Here is a 20,397-nt window from a genome sequence, read left to right as displayed (position 1 = left end):
CCAGTAACTTCTCTTTGCTTGCTTCACTTCATTGCTATTCACAACATCCAAGATCTTTCTAAAAGTTCTCTAGCTGAAAATCCCTTCAAAGCTCTCCCTTGTGAAGAGGGTAATATTCAAGCTGCTTCATGTGACCTACGAGGCTCTTGCTTGACTCTCCTGTCCCTTCTCTCCCAGCATCCCTGCCAGTGTTTCCATGTATTGTCTGGAATCCTCTTAGTGATTCTGCGTTTCTGCCAAATACCTATCTCAGACAAGCCCTCCAGGAAGAATAATTTCCCACAGTATGAACCGCAACATTATTTGTTAGCACTATATTGAACTTAGAGGTTTTTCTGTCCAAAGCATGAGTCTTTGAGCAAGGAGCGTATATGACTTATAACATTACCAGTGTCTAGCATGAGTGAGTTTTTTTTTTTTTTTTTTTTTTTTTGAAACAGCTTTGCTCTTGTTGCCCAGGCTGGAGTGCAATGGTGTAATCTCAGCTCATTGCAACCCCCATCTCCCGGGTTCAAGCGATTCTCCTGCCTCAGCCTCCCAAGTAGCTGGGACCACAGGCGTGAGCCACCAGTCCCAGCTAATTTTTTGTATTTTAGTAGAGACAAGGTTTCACCATGTTGGTCAGGCTGGTCTCGAACTCTTGACCTCAGGTGATCCACCCACCTTGGTATCCCAAAGTGTTGGGATTATAGGCGTGAGTCACCACGCCCGGTCTGAGTGTTTCTTGATGGGAAGAAGAAATAATGTAAAAGTGTCTTCTCACATATTAATGAATAGATTCAACACTATTTCAAAATTCCAATCAAGATCACAAGATGATTTGGAGGGAAATGATACAAAAGGTTATGGAGAACAGTACTAATGAATTTTTTACAAGAAACTAAAGTCCTGCCAAATAATAACATACATATAAAACAAAAATTAAAAACCCTAAAATGAAACAATTCTGGACAGATTACTCAGACACTAAAAAATTTATCAGAGTCAAAAAGGCATCCATTACATAAAGCCCCGAAAAAGGAATAAGTTATGTAATAAATGGTATTGCTACAGCTTAACATCTAGAAAAGAACGTAGATCCACATGATGCTATAAACCAAAGTAAATTCTAGATAGAGTCAATATTTTTAAAAAATGATTTTTAAAAATGAATTACAAAGGTCTGAATGGGAAATGAAAAGCCTCAAAAGGCACAAAAATACATGATTGCATAAAGTTTATGTATGTATGTATAAATGACAAAAACAAAATATAGAGCCCATATAAAAGAAAAGTCCTCCTCATAAACGGACCCAAGTCATGAACAATTCACAAAATCAGTATAATTTAAAAAGGCAAGGGGTATTTAACTTCACTCCTTTTAAAAAGTTAGTTAACTATTACAGCTAATGTATTAGACAAAATTTGATATATATTATTGATAAGATGGTCATGCAGTTAGCATCATTCATACAATGCCTGGTAAAGTTCAAAAGAACCAGTGATCAGAGTTCTTACAGGTGCCAGGACCTGTTCTCAGTACATTAGAGATACACAACTGAGGTAGATGCTGTATTTCATTTTACAGGGGAGGTAACAGGCCAGGAGAGGGGAAATAGCCAGAACATAGCCAGGAATAGGGAGCCCCAGGATGCCAACAGGCGAGGCAGGCAAGTCCCCAGTAAACTAGAAATTGAATGAAATTTTTGGTTTTATTTTAATTTGACACAACAATACTTGGAAAATTAATATAGCAAAGATTCGCTAACTCCACTTCTAGTGATTTAACCTGAAGGTGTGTGGTGTGTACTGTGGGAAAGATAAAACAGCTATGAGGAAATAAAAGCAAAAGCCTGAGGCTTAGGGATGTTAGGCTCCTCGTTATTAGTGATGAAAGTGCTTAAGACTCCAGTGGAGCAGCCATTCAGAAGCTTTGTTTCAAAGGATCGTGAAGACCACCGCTCCCGGAAAACGCTTGCGCTACAAAAGAACAGGACGAAAACGAGAGAGAAAAAACCAACACAAATTGTAAAAGAAATCAACACTTTCAATTTTAGTATTTTCAACTATACACATTTTTAAAGGCTCGAAAGAACATTCAAATACGTTTTCACCTCTTTCCCGCAAAAAAACCTTAACTTTTTTTTTTTTTCCCCCCCCGAGACAGGGTCTCGCTCTCGCCCAGGCTGGAGTGCAGTGGTGCGATCTCGGCTCACTGCAACCTCCACTTCCCGGGTTCAAGCGATTCTCCCGCCTCAGCATCCCGGGGAGCTGGGATTACAGGCACCTTACAGGCCTCTCAAAGGTCTTGGGACTGCAGGCAAGAGCCACCGCGCGGCCTCCTTCACTTTCATTTGAACTCTCTTTACCAAGAACTGTGCTAAGTGTCCTACCTTTCTTCTTTCGTTATCGCAACGACCCTATGGTGCACTGCTATCCTATTTTACCGACGAGAAAACCGGCCGGCCAGCGCACCCCATAACCGGCTCCTAACCCTAGGGCTCAGTCCCGAAGTCTCGCGCTCAGTCAGAGCGCAACCCCGGGCCGTCTCCTAGGAAACCGAGCTCGCCACACCCCTTGGTCGGACTCCACTTCCGCTTCTGCGCGCTGAGGCTCCGGCGGACCTCTGGCTGACATGGCTGCTTCCCGCTTACCCCCAGCGACGCTAACGTTAAAGCAGGTACCGGCGGTTCTCTGCCTTCCCGAGCAGCTTACCTGGGTCTGAGCTTCTGGATTCTCCATCTCTCTCTCCACCCAACGGGGCGGGTTCCGGGGTCCTGACGCGCCGTGCGCGCCCTCGCCTGCGGGGCGGTGCTTCGCCTCGCGGGGCCTGACGGGAGGCACGGGCGGCTTGCTTGGTTTGGTGCGGTCGCGTGAGACGCGTCAGGTGCTTGATTTCCCGGAGTCCCGGTGCATCAGCTGCTCAGTGCCCACGGTAAAGACTACTCTCTATTGCACTGAGCTGTGGCAAACGGCAAATGAGATTACCAAAGATTTGAACAACTGTTAATTTAGAAAAAGTGCTGTCGTTGTAATAACAACTTCTAGGAGACTGGCAGCCCTTTTCAGCCCGGTAGTCAGCTGATTTTTTAGTGGTTCTTAGATTTGACAGCAGTAAGCAGAAAGATCAGATGAACCTCGTGATGCTTTCTTTAAAACATCTTTTTGAGACAGGGCCTCACTCTCGTGCAGGCTGAGTGCAGTGGCACAATGAGGGCTTACCTCAGCTTAGACCTCCTAGGCTCAAGTGATCCTCCCATCTCGGCCTCGAAACTGCTGGGATTACAGGCCTGAGCCACTGCACCTGGCGGAAAAAGAAAAAAGTTTTTCTTTGCCTTTTTCAAAATTGACCAACGAGGACTCTGGTTGCAGCTCGGTTTGCTGAAGTAGAACTTTTCAGGCTGGCGATTGTGCAGAAGTAATTGCTATTGCTCCTCCCTTTTACAGTTCATAAGAAGGCAACAAGTTCTTCTCCTCTACAGAAGGATTTTGCAAACAATTCGGCAAGTTCCAAATGATTCTGATCGCAAATACCTGAAGGATTGGGCAAGGGAAGAATTCAAAAGAAACAAAAGTGCCACCGAAGAGGTGAGAACAAAATCATGGCGAGGATAGATCCTAACCCTTTTTATTGATCAGTGAATTTTTTTTTTTTTTTAAGTTTAGCAGACATCTTGGAATATAGTGCCACTGAGTTGGTATATCTTGATCATTGCTTGTAATGTTACCGATTTTAAATGATGTTTTAAAATTTAATATTGCTGTATCTACACTCTTCAGCATTATCACGACTTTTATGTTGTACGTTTTATATGTATGGATGTGGAAATCTTTTGTCTTTTCTAAAAGACAGCAGTTCAAATACGTAGTATTGGTTGTTGATTTTAACAAATAAAACGGTATAGCTATACCTTGTTTAACCAGGTAAAACAATAACCAGATTTCACTTTATTCTACAGGATACAATCCGGATGATGATTACTCAAGGCAATATGCAGCTCAAGGAGTTAGAAAAATCACTTGCTTTAGCAAAATCTTAACTATAGCATTATTCTGAAGGATTTTCTAAGTCTCCATGTGTTTCGTTGCATTTAGGATTAACAATGGACAACACAAAGCCCAGTCTTTCTATTTGTATGTACAGTATTTGGTGATAGACAGCAAAGGAAAACACATCAAAACAGTTGCCTTAACACTGAAAAACATACCCTGCATTTTGAAAATGTTTATGGATGTCTCAGCAGTTTTTAAAAGAAGAAAAAACCGGCCGGGCGCGGTGGCTCAAGCCTGTAATCCCAGCACTTTGGGAGGCCGAGATGTGCGGATCACAAGGTCAGGAGATCGAGACCATCCTGGCTAACCTGGTGAAACCCCGTCTCTACTAAAAAAAAAATACAAAACACTAGCCGGGCGAGGTGGCGGGCGCCTGTAATCCCAGCTACTTGGGAGGCTGAGGCAGGAGAATGGCATGAACCCGGGAGGCGGAGCTTGCAGTGAGCTGAGATCGCGCCACTGCACTCCAGCCTGGGCGACAGAGCGAGACTCCGTCTCAAAAAAAAAAAAAGAAAAAAAGAAAAAACCACTAACAAATGGCCAGTAAATGCTGGACACAATCATTAGGGAAGTATAAATCAAAACTACTAGGAGGCCGGGTGCAGTGGCTCACGCTTATAATCCCAGTACTTTAGGAGGCCGAGGTAGGTGGATCACTTGAGGTCAGGAGTTCAAGACCAGCCTGGCCAACATGGTGAAACCTCATCTCTACTAAAAATACAACAATTAGCCTGGCGTGGTGGTGCATGTCTGTAGTCCCAGCTACTTGGGAGGCTGAGGCAGGAGAATCACTTGAACCCAGGAAGTGCAGGTTGCAGTGAGCTGAGATCGTGCCACTGCACTTCAGCCTGGGTGACAGAGTGAGACTCTCCAAAAAAAACAAACAAACAAACAAACAAAAAACCCTGAGATTCACATTCACTAGAATGGCTGTAATTAAAAAGAGAAATAATAGTAAGTGTTGGTGAAGATGTACAGAAATTAGAGAACCCTCATACATTGCTGGTGGGAATGAATGTAAAATGGTGTAGCCACTTCAGAAAACAGACTGTCAGTTCCTCAAAACATGAAACAGCTGCTGTATAATTTAGCCATTCTACTCCTATGCCCATAGCTATTATTTGGCACTAAAAAGAAACAAATGACTTATATATGCTAAACTATGCTAAACATGGATAAACCTTGAAAACGTTAAGTGAAAGAAGCCAGTCACAAAAGATCACATGATGATTCCATTCATACGAAATGTCCAGAATAGGCAGGAAGATTAGTGGTTGCCTAGGCTTGCTGTAGATGAAATGGAGTAACTGCTAATGGGTGTAGAGTTCCTTTTCAGGGTGATGAAAATATACTACAGTTAGCTTGTGGTGTAGGCTGCACAACTCTGAATACACTCAAATCCACTGAATTGTACATTTTAAATGTAAGGTATGAGTTGTATCTCAATAAAGCTGTTATTAAAAAAAAAAATACTCTGAGGCGTAGGACTGAAAGTATACTGACACCAGGAGATACCCTGGAACTTTCCCGAAAAATCCTGCATTATCCCTGAGGGTTGTTCAGGTACGTTCTTCACATGTGTCATCGTTTGGTAGAGGACTCATCAAAAAGATCACCACTGGGCATCTAGATCTTTGTTGGAAAGAGAAGAGAAAGAGAAGCTTAATGAGCACATTGAAGCACTTACCAGAAAGAAGAGGGGAGACTTCTGGATGCAACCTCTGTGAGTACCTTCACATTCACGCGGAAGTAGAAAAAATAAGATTCTGGGTGCAGTTCTCCTCCAATGACAGGAAAAAAAGAATTTGAAGAATACGTCAGAGACAAATACATTACAACCAAAGTTGACTTCAGGGCACTTTTGAAGGAGAACAAATTTATAACAATTTAGTGAAAGATGTGAAAGTGAAAGCTTGTGGAAGATGCTGGAATCATCCATCCTGAAAATTGAAGTCTTCTGTTCATGAACAGTACAGCTAAGAAGCTAATCTAAGAATGACCAGCACCTGAAAGATGTAGACAGCATTTTGCAGAATGATAAATGGTATCCAGTACTGGACTGTGCCTGAGGAGAGGCATCAACTGAATGTGGATGTTGGTGACATGGACTGTCAGGGTCCACCTCTACCTCCCAGAGCCCCAGAGCCTCAGAGCCCACGAGACAAAATAATTCTGCATACTGTTGCATGGGGGTAATCTACTAATTCAAAGTGCTTACCTGTGCCAATTTTCAGGTTTTTATGTAGACAAGTATTAACCTGTTGCAAAATGATCTGACAGAAGCATTTGTGACATTTCTGAACAGAGAACACTTTGGAAATATTTTTGTGTGACATGATTGATAAATACAGGCTATCTCTAGTAAATCTAAAATCTTGAAACTCAGAATCATCCTTTTATGGGTATAGAAGTCAGATTTAATGATGCTTTTCCTAACAGTGGTGTGCATGGAAAGGTTTTCATTGAAGAGCCTATGTGGTTTGCATTTGCAAGATGCAACTAGCACAGACTCGAAGAAAACCTAAGTTTTTTTGTTTGTTTGTTTTCTAAAGCAGGTAAGGCCGGGCACGGTGGCTTCCGCGAGTAATCCACACTTTGGGAGGCTGAGGCAGGAGGATCTCTTGAGCCCAGGTGTTTGAGAACAGCCTGGGCAACATAGTGGGACCCTGCCTCTACAAAACATTAAAAAATGAGCTGGCAAGGTGGCAGGTGCCTGTCATCCCAGCTACTCAGGAGGCGGAGGCGGGAGGATCGCGTCTAGCACGGGAAGTTGAGGCTGCAGTGAGCCATGAATACGTCACTGCACTTCAGCCTGGGAACAGAGCAAGACCCTCCCTCCCCTCCCCGCCCCCAGAAAAAAGTAAAACACTGACAATTGAATAATCTGTCAGAGGCGAAAAGTACTGCAATCGACACACTTTTACATCATCTCTAAAGAACAATTTAATTTCCTCACTTATATGCTTTGCTGATACCCTCTGAATTATAGGCCAATCTTGTTGGTTAACCTAAGGTATTTATTTAGCAGTTTTTTCTAAGGTACGGAGCCACAATCATTATGAAGTTGGTCTGAATCAAACTGCCAGTGATTTTTATGGAGGAATGAAAAAAAAAATGCTGGTGAAACACACTTTATCATGAAGCAATCTTTGTCAGTACTCTGGATTAGACAAATTACTTTCTGGATGTTTCCTGAAAACTGTACTTTGTTTAAATGTTAAACTTTTGTTCCTAAAGTTTAAGATGTTTGAATGTCAGTTTATGTATCTGAACCACAATAAATTGATCCTTTTATAGTAAAAAAATTTAAGTACAGAGCTTTGTAGCATAAGAAGTGGCTAAAGCTATTTATTATATAAATATTAATTGCCCCTATGTCATTCCCCCCTTTTAAAATGTGCCATCAGGGCCTGGCGTGGTGGCTCACGCCTGTAATCCCAGCAATTTGGGAGGCTGAGGTGGGTGGATCACTTGAGGTCAGGCGTTCAAGACTAGCTAGGCCACTAGCTAGCCTAGCCTGGTGGTACACGCCTGTCATTCCAGCTACTCAGGAGGGCTGCCTCATCTTGAACCCGGGAGGCAGAGGTTGCAGTGAGCTGAGATCACACCACTGCACTCCAGCCTGGGTGACAGAGTGAGACTATGTCTCAAAAAAAAGTAAAAATGTGCCATCAAGTTAGAAATTTTAAATTCATGGTACATTGTCATAAATGTGCCTGCAAGAAACACACAGATGACTTTTTTGAGACGGTCTCTGTTGCACAAGCTGGAGAGTGGCACGAACATGGCTCACTGCCACCTTGAGCTCCCGGGCTCAAGAGATCCACCTGCTTCAGACTTTCATGTAGCTGGGACCACAGGCATGTGCCACCATGACCAGCTAATTTTTTTACTTTTCGTAGAGAGGAGGGGGAATCTCACTTTGTTGCCAGGCTAGTGTCAAACTCCTGGGCTCAAGCAGTCCACCTGCCTGGGTGCCCAAAGTGCTAGGATTACAGATGTGAGTTTTTGTTTTTAAAGAGACAGCCTTACCTCATTCTGTCACCCAGAATGGAATGACTTTCTAAAATTGCAGACAGCAGAACGTATTCCTTGATGTTTATAAAATGTAGTCATATCAAAGGGAAAGAGTATTTCTCCTTAAATAAAATTACAAATAAAAAATGTATATTGTACTCTTACTCATAAAAGGTATTGTAGAATACAAAACGTTTTTCAAACTGGTTTTGTCTTTGATTGACTTATAATCCAGACTTCAAAGAAGAACTGCATTTAACTTTTAAGAATAACTTAGTCAAAAAGTATAACGCCTTGCCTTGCATAACCTTTATTGCAAATGATGTTTTGTCTTTCCCCTTTGTCCAGTATTTTCCAAATGGTCAACAGTTTAAACATTTAAGCTTGCACTGAGAAACCTTGCCACATTTCAGCAGTTTTGTTTTGCTTTTGGTGGAGAGCAACTGATCGTGACTTTACAGCCAATGTATTTACTCTAATTTACACTTTTATAGATACAGGGTAACATGTAGCTGGGTGAAGGCACTCAGGAGCCATAAAATGTGGTCAACCACAATAAATTAAAATGTAAGCTAAACAAAGTATTCACACCTTCATTTTTTTAATAAGGAATTTAAGATCCATAGTATGTTAAAGTTTAATGTTTGGAAGAGACACAAATTCAAGGTGATAAAAATATTAATTAGAAGACATAATATGCCTCAAGTATATCAACACTTGACTCCACAAACAAGGCATAACCATGAAAATAACACTTCCTTTATTTTGGGCTTCCGAAATCAAAAGTAAGATTAGAACTAATACATTTAATCTTTCACAGATATTTAGTATACTCAATAATGCACTAACAGTTTCTTTTAAAAAACACTAATATTGTACAATGTTTCTGTTTTACATTAGTTTTTCCCATAGCTGTTGAAAATTTCAGCCTTGATTTGAAACATGACCTGCATGACAGGCTATAAATTGTCAATAGTTCTGTTTCTTTGGAAAAGTACAGTTGTGGCATTTACTCATTTTAGCAGATAGCTAAAAGGGAAAAATAAGGAAAAATATACACTGGACCTGCAGCTAAGTTTTTGACAATGCCAAGGATCAAAAACAGACGAAACAACATTTGTTGAAGATGAAAAGGTATTGCATTGGTCTTAATAGATGTTGCCATCTCTGGGTAAGGATGCTGACTGAGCCTGTTCTGTGTCTTCACCTCTATGTGTTTTCTCTTCTACAACAGACCTCCAAGAGACAAGATCCATGTGGTCAGCCACACTAGGTCCATTTGACCTTTCTCATTCTTCTGTAGTCTCTTCCCTGTGACTTTTGACAAAAATACTCAGTTCACAATATTAGCTGCCTGCTTCTGATAGGCAGGAGGTATATAATCAAAATACTCCCACCAAAGCACTCTATGGTCTAGACTTTATACTTAAAATTTAGTTTTCAGCATTCCTCAACAAGGATACCTTGAGGTAACAGGAGATATTTTGGTAAGTGAAAATAATTGTGGCTTGGAACACAGCTTACTGAACTTGGGATTTCATTTCTTTTGAGTATTAGGCAGTTCTCAATAAATTGATATGTATACCGAAGAATGATTCTAAAGAGGTTAGTGATATCCTGTTTGAGAATAGATTTAGAAAACTGAAGGTACTCTCCAGCTCTACAATTCTGTATTAGGAACAATAGGGAAATGAGAGAGTGCCTCTGTATTGCAATCTAGTGAGTCTCTGGGGGAAGACTGTCTACCTGCGTAGTAGTTGAGAACAAGACAAGCTCTCAAACACAAGAAAATCAACTTGAAATAACATCAACTTCAGCCTGGGCAATATATTGAGACCCCATATCTACAAAAAATTAACCGGGACTGGTGGCACATGCCTGTAGTCCCAGCTACTTGCGAGGTTGAGGCAGGAGGATCGCTTGAGCCTGAGAGGCCAAGGCTGCAGTGAGGTGTGATCATGCCACTGCACTTCAGTCTGGGTGACAGAGCAAGACCCTATCTCAACAAAATCAAACAAAAACATCAAATTCATTCCATATTCAGGTCTGTAACAGTGACATATATGTACTGAATTATATATTTTTTCTTTTAGGAATGTCTATATCTATGGATTGTCATTATTTTAAAAAAAAAAAAACCCAAAACTGTGAGCTCGACAAAGGGAATAAAAGCATACTTTGTTTTTCTTGGTGTCCCCATGTTAATATATCATTTCTTCTCTTTGGCTCAACGAGCAGCATTGTATTCACAATTACATTCAATAGTCACTAGGTTCCTGTGTCTACAGAAATAGAATTGAAGTTTCTATGTATACATGGGATATTGAGGAGATGAATATAAATCCCATATTCCAAAGCACAAGAAGCTTGTCCAAAGTTTCAACATATCCAAGCTACTTGTACAACTTTGTTTCTGTGTTTATATTTCATTATGGAGCAAAGTAAAGTCTTCAGGCCTCCATGAAGCTGGGGAACAGTGGGGCCTAAGTTGAGTTATTGAATATTTTGCCTTGACATAGTCACTGCAAAGCAGTAGAAAGCTTTTGAGGTTCTTTAATGACAATTCAAAATGAAATACTTTCGAAAAATAGCCTTATACTTTATAAAATGTAGAGCAATAATCTCAAATTCAGAAAGGTATTCTGATATAATTGGGTTTAAGAATAGGTTATAAATCTTCAGGTAATTGTTACATGAATGTTTTTTCCATTAATCTGCTTTAAAATCACTATAACTGATTTTTTGACTGAAAATACAGAAAATATCAAACAATTTGAATCTTTCTCCTTTGATCTCATTGTTTCCAGAGCTGTTAGCCAATTATTCATTATTTAAATAAACTGACTTTTCAATAAATTTTATCATAAGATATACTGGATCTTGTGACATCATGAAAATATTTCTCCTCAAAAATCTAGTAACTTTTCATGGATTAAAATGTCAGCAGTTGGAGAATTACACATTTGAGAAACAGGGTTTATTTGGCACGTCTCAGAGTGACAGCTCTCTTACAGAAAGACACTTGTCTAGGCACAGCAGGTGTGTTCAAATTTATATGAATGACTACTTGAGTTCAGACGGGATTAAGTTTTTCTTGCTTTTGACTTACATTATTTCACACATCTTGATTTTTAGAGTCTAGGCTTACACATCATCCAGTTTCCTGGCATGGCTTGCTTAATCTGAGCTTTCAAACTTCAGATTAACCTGGACTAAGGCTAAGAGTTTATAATGAAACCCAAAACTAAGCAAGCTTCCCCTGGTTTCAGTTTAATTGTTGAGGTCTTCATAACTTCCGGGCATAGGAAACATGTACCTGGCACATTGTAGAATTAGTGATTTTTCTTTAAAAAGGCCAATCTGCAATATATACAATAGATGACTCCTTGGGCATAGCTATTATGCAGTTGCAAAACGAAATCTTCAAGAATCCTTTCGTGTTTCCTCTTTATTGGTGCTAATTTTCCTTCTGCACCCTAGTCCTTAGTTTGGCAAGTTCCTCTTCTAAACTTTTAATGTGTTCCTTCAATGTAGCCTTGTCTTGCTGGGCTTTCTGATTGGCTTGGCTGCGTGCTTCTTCAATCTTCCTTTCATACCACTTTTCCATCTGGGTAGAAACAGCCTCAAAAAAATACTGGGTAAGCTCCAGAGCTTGGGAGGTGTCCCGAATGTGAGGGCCAGTCTGCTCGCCGCCTGCTGCTGGTGGCGGCTGCCCACAGGTGCTGCTGGCTGTGGGTTGCTGGGCACGATGCCTTGTTGGCCCACTCTTCCCCGACTTCTTAGTTTGAGTGCCTCTGTTGACGCAGGGCCCAGCCTGGTGATCAGATCTGGCTGCCTCATTCATGGGTAGCAAGGCTGTCTGGACCTTGACGTTCCTCAGTCGGGAGCCTGTACAGTCAGAAGACGACAGCTCCTGTTGCGGTCTCTGGGTAGCAGTGGAGTTGAGGGCCTTTTCTTTGGGCCTAACCACTGGAGGGGAGCTGTCAGAAGCTGCTGCTGGACCTGCAGTCACCACTGATTGATCCACACCTGGTTTCAGAAGGAAAACAAACATGAGGGCAAATCCACATTCACACAGTCATATGGCTGCGGGTCGGTATGTGAGAGTCTTAAGGATGCTGTAAATCACCAGTCTTCTCCATCACCACACACCATGTGTAACGTCTCCTCTGAGCCTTTTCTCACCTTTCTGTTCCTCCCTCCCACTTTGTCTCCTCTGATGATCACTTTGGCTTGTCAGAGCTTTCATGGATTCTGTGTTAGCCACACTGGTACCATTTAAGCCAAAAAAGTTGCTAGCTTTTCCTTCAGCCTGCCTCAATCTACCTGAGAAGGCTTTGGTCCTGTTTCCTAATGCCTAAGGATGATGCCGCTCACCAAGTATCTCAAAGTAGATTTGGACATTTATCTATGAGAATATGTATTTCCATTCTCTAATGTCTGGGCCTATTCCCTACCAGTGTACTAATTGCTTGACCCAAGCTCCAATTAGGAAAGGAGGCCCCATTTTCCACACCCAGAGCTCCAGGACAAGCTCCAAGAGTAGTCCTAGCATAAAACATTTTCCTGGGATGTTTCCCCATGTTGTTGGCACAAAGATGAAAACACAGTTCCAGAGATGGCCTGTGGCAACACAAAACACTTACATCAAAATCCCCCACTGAGGCCTAGTTACCCAAGCTCTGCATGTCCTCAAAATTGTCATTATTGAGTATAATCACTGTGGCTAATGTAAAGATGGTTTGCTTGCAGCAATTCCTATCTAGCACCGGGGCAAGTTCGATGTAAGAACTACTGTTTAATGAGGATTTGCATAGTTGGACAAAAGTAAAAGGTAGATCAAAGAGAAGAAAGAGGTAAAAGGCACAAAAGGCAAGGGAGGAAGAGCCCTGCTGAGGAGACTGATGGCTCTTCATCACCTCTCATCTTTGGGGTCCACTCTGATACCATCAACACCGTACTCAAAGCAATGTTATCACCAATCAACAATTCTTTAATTCCTTTATTCAAATAAGTTTAAGCACATAAATGAGTGCTTCATTACTATATAGCAACTGAGTATACGGTTATGAGCAAATACAGTCCTTGCCCCTACAGGGTGCGCTCGACCATCCAGTGTTTCCCGCAGCTGCATCCTACGGACTCTGCCTTTCAGTGCAGGAGAGAACAGGAGCTGCTGGTCGTGTTCCTTTTGGACCAAAGGGCTCTCTGTATGTGGGTTACCTGTAGAGGACTCGCAAGTAGATGGTGTGGATTTAGCTCTGCAGGCCCTAGAATCTCCAGAAAGCTTCTGCTCCAGATTCTGAATCTTTAACATGCACCAAGTTTTTAATTCATCCACCAAGGAGATCTAAAAAACAAACAAACAAAAAACAAAAAACCCACAAATAAGTAACAGAAGAATCAAGTGAATTTGATACATGGTTTATGAATTAAAGCATCAAGGATGGACTTTTCAGTTATAACAGTTGAGGATACCATCTAACCCAAAAGTTATGGCTTGCCCACTGCTATGGTTTGGATATTTGAGCCCTCCAAATCTCACGTTGAAATTCGATCCCCAGGCCGGGCGCGGTGGCTCAAGCCTGTAATCCCAGCACTTTGGGAGGCCGAGACGGGTGGATCACGAGGTCAGAAGATCGAGACCATCCTGGCGAACACGGTGAAACCCCGTCTCTACTAAAAAATACAAAAGACTAGCCGGGCGAGATGGTGGGCGCCTGTAGTCCCAGTTACTTGGGAGGCTGAGGCAGGAGAATGGCGTAAACCCGGGAGGCGGAGCTTGCAGTGAGCTGAGATCCAGCCACTGCACTCCAGCCCGGGCGACAGAGCGAGACTCCGTCTCAAAAAAAAAAAAAAAAGAAATTCGATCCCCAGTGCTGGAGGTGGGGCCTCATGGGAGGGGTTGGGTCAAGAAGGTGAATGCCTCATGACTGGCTTGGTACCATCCTCACAGTTAGTGAGTTCTTGCTCTGTTAGTTTATTTTCTATTTTTTTTATTTTTTATATTTTTGAGACAGAGTCTTGCTCTGTCGCTCAGGCTGGAGTGCAGTGGCAGAATCTTGGCTCACTGCAAGCTCTGCCTCCCGGGTTCACGCCATTCTCTTGCCTCAGCCTCCCAAGTAGCTGGGACTACAGGCGCCTGCCACCATGCCCAGCTAGTTTTTTTGTATCTTTGGTAGAGGTGGGGTTTCACTGTGTTCGCCAGAGTGGTCTCAATCTCCTGACCTCGTGATCCGCCCACCTTGGCTTCCCAAAGTGCTGGGATTACAGGCATGAGCCACTGCACCTGGCCACTCTATTACTTTTTGAAAGAGCTAGTTGCTTAAAAGAGCCTGGCACCTCCCTCGTGTCTCTCTTGCCTCTTGTCTTGCTAGGTGATCTGTGCACACCAGCTCCCCTTTACCTTCTACCATGAGTGGAAGCTTCCTGAGGCCCTCACCAGATACAGATGCTGGCACCATGCTTCTTGTACAGCCTGCAGAACCATGAGCCACAGAACTATCTTCTTTGTATATTACCCAGCCTCTGGTACTCCTTTATAGCAACACAGACAGACTAAGCCACCCTCCTATAGGCCACAGCAGGCACCCAAGCAGAGCTGTCTACAATCTTCATTAAGTGACTTAGAGCCACCTTAAACTCAACCACCCAAAACCACCCAAATCTTCCAAACCAAGTACTTCTGGTTGCTTACAAAGCCTGAGTTCTCACACACCCACTGTACCCATTCCATGTCTATTATCTTGGTGAGACAGTAAACTCCCTGAGGGTAGAAACTGTCTTGTTCTAAAACTATAATGGCCTAACAAATGCACAATACATGGAATGAGTTCGGGACAGAAATGGCATCTTCCCCAGCATGTTCAGTCTTCATCTGTGGCCAGCATATTCAGTCATGGACATAAACAGAACTATGGGTTCTTTTCTATTAACCTCATTTCAGTATTATAAAAAATGATACACTACATAATGCAAAAGCTCTTAGGGAATCTCAGCCTCCGAATTTTCAGTGGCAGGCCTGTCTGAGCTCAGTGGGCCTGTGTGGTAAGTCATAATGACTGGCAGATGCTGGTTCCTACCTGCCGTTTCTCCCCTTCATGCTTCTCCGCGTCTGAGTGCTGTTGCAGGCGGTTCAGGCACTCTGTCCTCTCTGCAGAGAGTCGCTCAACCATCAGCTTGTCCAAAACACGCATCTAGGAGTCAAGGGGAGCAGAGTGCAAGACTGAGATGATCTCAGGGTGAGCCCTGGTTTCTCAGCTCCTGCAGAGGGGCTCAGGGAACCAAGTAGGAGCCCCTGCACGCAAACTTCAACCCCTTATCCGATTCCATTTGCATATAGGACTCATGGAACTTTTTCAGAATTCTTGAGCATGCTTCTATGAGGCCAATGTTTCTTTTTTTAAAAAAAATCTCATTTGTTAAAGTTTAAGAGGTATAAGGACTATGAATATACAGGCCAGGCATGGTGGGCCATACTCCCACCACCTGAGGGCAGGAGTTTGAGACCAGCCTGGCCAACATGGCGAAACCCCGTCTCTACTAAAAATACAAAAATTAGCTGGGTGTGGTGGCACATGCCTGTAGTCCCAGCTACTTGGGAGGATGAGGCAGGAGAATCATTTGAACCTGGAAGGCAGAGTTTGCAGTGAGTCAGAAAAAAAAAAAAAAAAAAAAGAAACTCTGAATATCTAGTAAATACACAACCTGAGCCCATGCAGGCCTTGTAGGCCTTAAAACATTACTTCCCAGACTACTGTAAGGAAAAACTACAACTCAAAGTATGGAGATTTTCTCTTCCCCAACCCCCACTTTAAAAAATGTTAGTGGTTGCCTACAAGGCAGTAAAAGGAGCTTTTATCCAGCTTTTCCAGTGAGCAAATATTTTTGGTGCTTCATTGGAAGTAGCTAAAGTATGTAAGAAGAGTGTAGAAGGAACTTAAAGGATTGCTTCAGAGAACAAGCAGTTGTCACTTTTTAATCACATTTCCTTCTGAAGTCCCCTTCATCTTGGCATTTCCTGTGGGATCCCCCACACCTAGGAGGGCCAAACTTTCACTGCTTTGACAAGGACCAAAGAATGAAAGGAACTATGTTTAGGAAAAGCCAATCCGCGAAGGCCCACTGGTGAGCTCCCCTCCTGTCAGGAACACGTGTGGCATTCCACACCCAGATGTTCAAAACATTGAAAGAAACATCAGTTCTGGAGACGTGGTGAGCACCTTCTGTTTTCCTCTTCAGTCCATGTTTTCCTGTGAACTGTGCTCCTCCTGCTTTCCAGGATTGGCCTATTCTCCCCACTCCCTTCACCGCTTCCTCCAGGTGGCTGTTCTCAAGAGCAGCCATAGGTAGGTATACATTGCTTTGTTCACAGGTCACACTGACTGGCTCAGGTATGAGCATCTGACCCAAGGGGGCCAGGGTCCTTTCTCAGCGATTTGGAAGGAGGACGAAGATTCTATACCCCAATCTGTCACTCCCTTGAACTGAAGCGAGGCCCTTGAGGTTTCCCAACCTTCATCTCTCATTCCTCCTTCAGCTTAGGCTAGGCCAAGCAGGGTTTTTATACACAGTCTGCACTAATCTATTATTGCCCTAACAAAATATTTTTTAAATGGCCTTTCTATAAAATGCAGATAGCAAATAAGCCTTAAAAATGTTTAATCTTGGCCGGGCACGGTGGCTCAAGCCTGTAATCCCAGCACTTTGGGAGGCTGAGACGGGCGGATCACGAGGTCAGGAGATCCAGACCATCCTGGCTAACACGGTGAAATCCCGTCTCTACTAAAAAATACAAAAAACTAGCTGGGCGAGGTGGCGGGCGCCTGTAGTCCCAGCTACTCGGGAGGCTGAGGCAGGAGAATGGCGTAAACCCAGGAGGCGGAGCTGGCAGTGAGCTGAGATCCGGCCACTGCACTCCAGCCTAGGCAAGAGAGCCAGACTCTGCCTAAAAAAAAAAAAAAAAAAAAAGTTTAATCTTACCAGTAAAAAGGGAAAAAAAAATTAAAAAGTAAAATGTCCTTAATAAAATTTGGAAAAACTTAAAAAAAAAAAAAAAATAGGCAGGGCATGGTGGATCACACCAAAAATCCCAGCACTTCGGGAGGCCGAGGTAGGCGGGTCGCTGGAGCCCAGGAGTTTGACACCAGCCTAGCCAACATGGTGAAACCCCGTCTCTACCAAGAAAATAACAAAAATTAGGTGGCCATGGTGGTGTCCGCCTTAGTCCCAGCTACTCAGCAGGCTGAGGTGGTAGAATCACTTGAACCCACAAGGTAGAGGCTGTAGTGAGCTGAGATTGCCACACTGCACTCTAGCCTGGGTGATGGAGGCAGACCCCATCTCAAAAAAGATAAAAAAAAAAGCTGTAATAAATACTATTTTAGGAAAACCGAGAAAATCTGAATATGGACTGGATAACATTTTCTCAGGTGTGAAAGCAATATTGTTATGAAGTTGAAAGTGTTATTCTTATTCTAAACATTCTGAAATATTTAGAGATGCCCCGTCAGGACAGTCTGCAACTAAATCTGAAATAGTTCAAGAATTAAGAAAAATATGTGTCAGAGAGATAAGGCAAATATAGCAACATATTAACTGGCTGACTGCAGGGATTATATGCAAGCATTCATTCCATTATTCTGTGAACTTTTCTGTATGTTTGAAAACTTTTAAAATAAAAAGTTGGGAAAAGAAAAAAACACAATTATTCTAATTTTATATGTAGTGGGAAAGGAGTGTAGCAAAAATTGACAAATAGAAAGACTGACATAGAAAAAGACTTAAAGAAGATAAACCCCAATTTTTTTTTTTTTTTTTCCTAGACAGAGTCTTACTCTGTCGCCCAGGCTGGGGTGCAGTGGCACGATCTCCGCTCACTGCAACCTCCACCTCCCAGGTTCAAGCAATTCTTGTGCCTCAGCCTCCCGAGTAGCTGAGATTACAGGTGTGAGCCACCACACCAGGCCAATTTTTGTATTTTTAGAAGAGGCAGGGTTTCACCATGTTGGCCAGCCTGGTTTTGAACTCCTGACCTCAAGTGACCTGCCCACATTGGCTTCCCAAAGTGCTGGCATGACAGATGTGAGCCATCATTCCCAGCTTAAACCCAAATATTAATAGTGCTTTTCGGCACAGTGGGCTTATAGGTGACTTATTTTCCTAATTTTCATATTTCTAAAAATGCTCTGTAATGGGGCTATCTTATTTTTATAATAAGAGGCAATTTAAACATGTTCTTTAAAAAGTTGAACTAAATGTGCTTTAACAAAATCACATAAGCAGAAGCAGGCCTCTTCCCTGACAGCCCACTGGACATCCCAGGGTAGAAGGGTGTGCTGAAGTCAAAGTCGGCTCCTGAGTCCATGTTCCGCCAGAACACCTTGCAGTTAGGAAGCTGGGCCTTAGGACATACTTGGTGCTGGGTCTTATTCTCCATCTGCCCCAGCTTTGTATTCATTTTGTCCTGAACCGATCCCAGCTCTGCTTTTATCTCCTCCACAGTAGCCTCCAACTGATTCTCCAGCTTGTTGATTAGAGGTTCACATCGACAACCATTTATTGGTGCCTAAGAAAGAAACAAAAAAGTTCATTCCTTCAACAAGTATGTTTTGAGCACCCACCGTGTGCCAGGCAGTATACCAGAGGATAGAGATGATGGAAGAGAGAGGCTCATCCTTGTCGTAACTTTGAAATATCTTATAGGCGAAGCTTTGGGGAAGAAGATTCAGAGGGTAAGATACAGTCCCTCTCCTTAGGTGCTTTTATATACCCTGGGGCCTCAAGATACCTAGTCACCTGAGGATGGTGCAGCAAGCTCTGCAGCTACCCACACACCTCCGTCTGCCTTGGCCTTAGCAGCAGGAGTGGATCTGCACCGTGCAGGTGGGAAGGCCATCTGGCTTACCTTCAAAGCTTGTGCTTAACTAAGTCAATGCCTAAAGTGGCTATCAGCCCCCAGGAATGCCGTTAAACAAAAACCCTTGCTGAAGGCCTATGTTCCCTTCTCCTGACAGTGCTTAGCAGGTACCTGCATCACTTTCCCATCCTTGCCCCGGTACAATGTGTAGAGCTGGTATGCCCTGAACTCATGGGGTGGGGGCGGGGATGAACACCGATGCCTGTTCCTCTTTTTAGGGTGATTATGAGCATGCAGGTTCTTCTGGTGTCCAGGCTGTTGGTCGGCTGGTGGGGTGGGGTCAGAAAATGCTGATACCTGTGGGAGAGGAAGAGACAACACCCCTGAATGCTTTGACTTTTGCAAGACTGACACCAGTCAGTGGCGCCCATGTCACCCCATTTGGGCAAAGAGCCCCACTGTTTCACCTCATGGTGTTCTACTCCAAGCCACATATGTCAAAAGAAATATATCAGCACATTCACCTTGTGTCTGATGTTAGCCAGATTTAATTTCTGTGCTCTGGCTCCAAACCAGCCAGCCAAGTGAGGGGACTTTTTAGCTGACGGGCACGACACTCTGCCAGGACCCGTGCCACCCTGCCTCCCAGCCACCCCCTGGGCTGCTTTCTGTGTCTCCTGACCTTGGGCCTTGACTTTCTCCTCCTGTCATCCTTTGCTCTGGGTTCTGGGGAGGCTGACAGGAACTCTTCTCTGGCTTCTTCTTTTCTGGCCACAGCTTGTTCACTGCTGGGGGTGTCTCCTGCTGAGACACTGCCCTACAGTAGGAAAAAACCCAGAGACCTATTGTGTTTGCTGCCTTGGCCTTTTTCACTAATAGGATCAAATTTTCTTTGCAAGATTCCATATAGTAAGGGACCCACGGGAACCTTTGCAGATGCCATAGATTTCAGACACAGGAAACACTGCTTGGTGGTCTTAACATAGAATGCTTTTCCTGGTTGGTTGAACAATTTGGCTTTTATTGTATTTATTAGGTCCTAAGCTAAATATATTCCTGGGTCTAATTCGATGCTGTAGAACACCAGGAACCTACCCGACACAAAACACCTCAACATTCGAGATTTTTGGTCGTTTACATTTCAACAAAACATAACTCACTCATTCTTTGACCTTGGATGCCGCCCCCCACCCACCACCTCCAACCCCACCAACAAAATTCATGGCAAAGAGTAAGAATCCTTTGAAATGAAAAAATATCATATTTCTGGTCCTTGTGAGAATGTTCACAACTGAATATGTACAATTCACACCTAGGAAGTTAATCAGAGTTGCAATGCCTTAACCCTGGAAACTGATGAGAGGATTCTGAAATAGCAGATAGAAGAGCAAGTACTTGGTGATAACATTTTCTGTGCCAAAAGCTGTCTCTATATCCCAGGCTTCTTCCTCCTGATTGAACTTAAAGGCATGGTTTATTCCAGGGCTACA

The 20,397-nt window shown here is 43.1% G+C and overlaps 2 protein-coding genes and 1 long non-coding RNA gene across 8 annotated transcripts in view; 1 reads left to right on the top strand and 2 right to left on the bottom strand.

The window, feature by feature from the left end:
- LOC112623852 overlaps positions 1-2,778 on the bottom strand; it is a 52,373-nt gene extending 49,595 nt beyond the window's left edge. The window contains exon 1 of the long non-coding RNA XR_003119218.1: positions 2,695-2,778. This is a non-coding gene — a long non-coding RNA (uncharacterized LOC112623852). The remainder of the gene's footprint in view (positions 1-2,694) is intronic.
- LYRM2 (LYR motif containing 2) overlaps positions 2,582-20,397 on the top strand; it is a 38,869-nt gene continuing 21,053 nt past the window's right edge. The window contains exons 1-3 of one of the 3 annotated variants that reach the window (XM_025384545.1): positions 2,582-2,659; positions 3,427-3,567; positions 3,939-4,232. In XM_025384545.1, coding sequence (XP_025240330.1) covers positions 2,615-2,659; positions 3,427-3,567; positions 3,939-4,019 — 267 coding nt within the window. In that variant the 5' untranslated portion in view covers positions 2,582-2,614 and the 3' untranslated portion in view covers positions 4,020-4,232. Of the gene's footprint in view, positions 2,660-3,426; positions 3,585-3,938; positions 4,233-20,397 lie in introns of those variants that run through there. The other 2 variants (XM_025384546.1, XR_003119217.1) reach the window with 2 other exon arrangements.
- The window catches only part of ANKRD6 (ankyrin repeat domain 6), a 202,799-nt gene continuing 191,188 nt past the window's right edge, over positions 8,787-20,397 (bottom strand). For 3 of the 4 annotated variants that reach the window (XM_025384541.1, XM_025384543.1, XM_025384540.1), the window contains 6 exons: positions 19,590-19,724; positions 19,079-19,264; positions 18,464-18,616; positions 15,132-15,245; positions 13,273-13,399; positions 8,787-12,078 (listed from right to left, as the gene is read on the bottom strand). In XM_025384541.1, the coding sequence (XP_025240326.1) occupies positions 11,507-12,078; positions 13,273-13,399; positions 15,132-15,245; positions 18,464-18,616; positions 19,079-19,264; positions 19,590-19,724 (1,287 nt within the window). In that variant the 3' untranslated portion in view covers positions 8,787-11,506. The remainder of the gene's footprint in view (positions 12,079-13,272; positions 13,400-15,131; positions 15,246-18,463; positions 18,617-19,078; positions 19,265-19,589; positions 19,725-20,397) is intronic. The other variant, XM_025384542.1, reaches the window with a different exon arrangement.

Source organism: Theropithecus gelada, chromosome 4 (genome assembly GCF_003255815.1).
Source record: "Theropithecus gelada isolate Dixy chromosome 4, Tgel_1.0, whole genome shotgun sequence".
Taxonomy (NCBI): Eukaryota; Metazoa; Chordata; class Mammalia; order Primates; family Cercopithecidae; genus Theropithecus; species Theropithecus gelada.
This window is presented reverse-complemented; position numbering and strand designations above follow the sequence as displayed.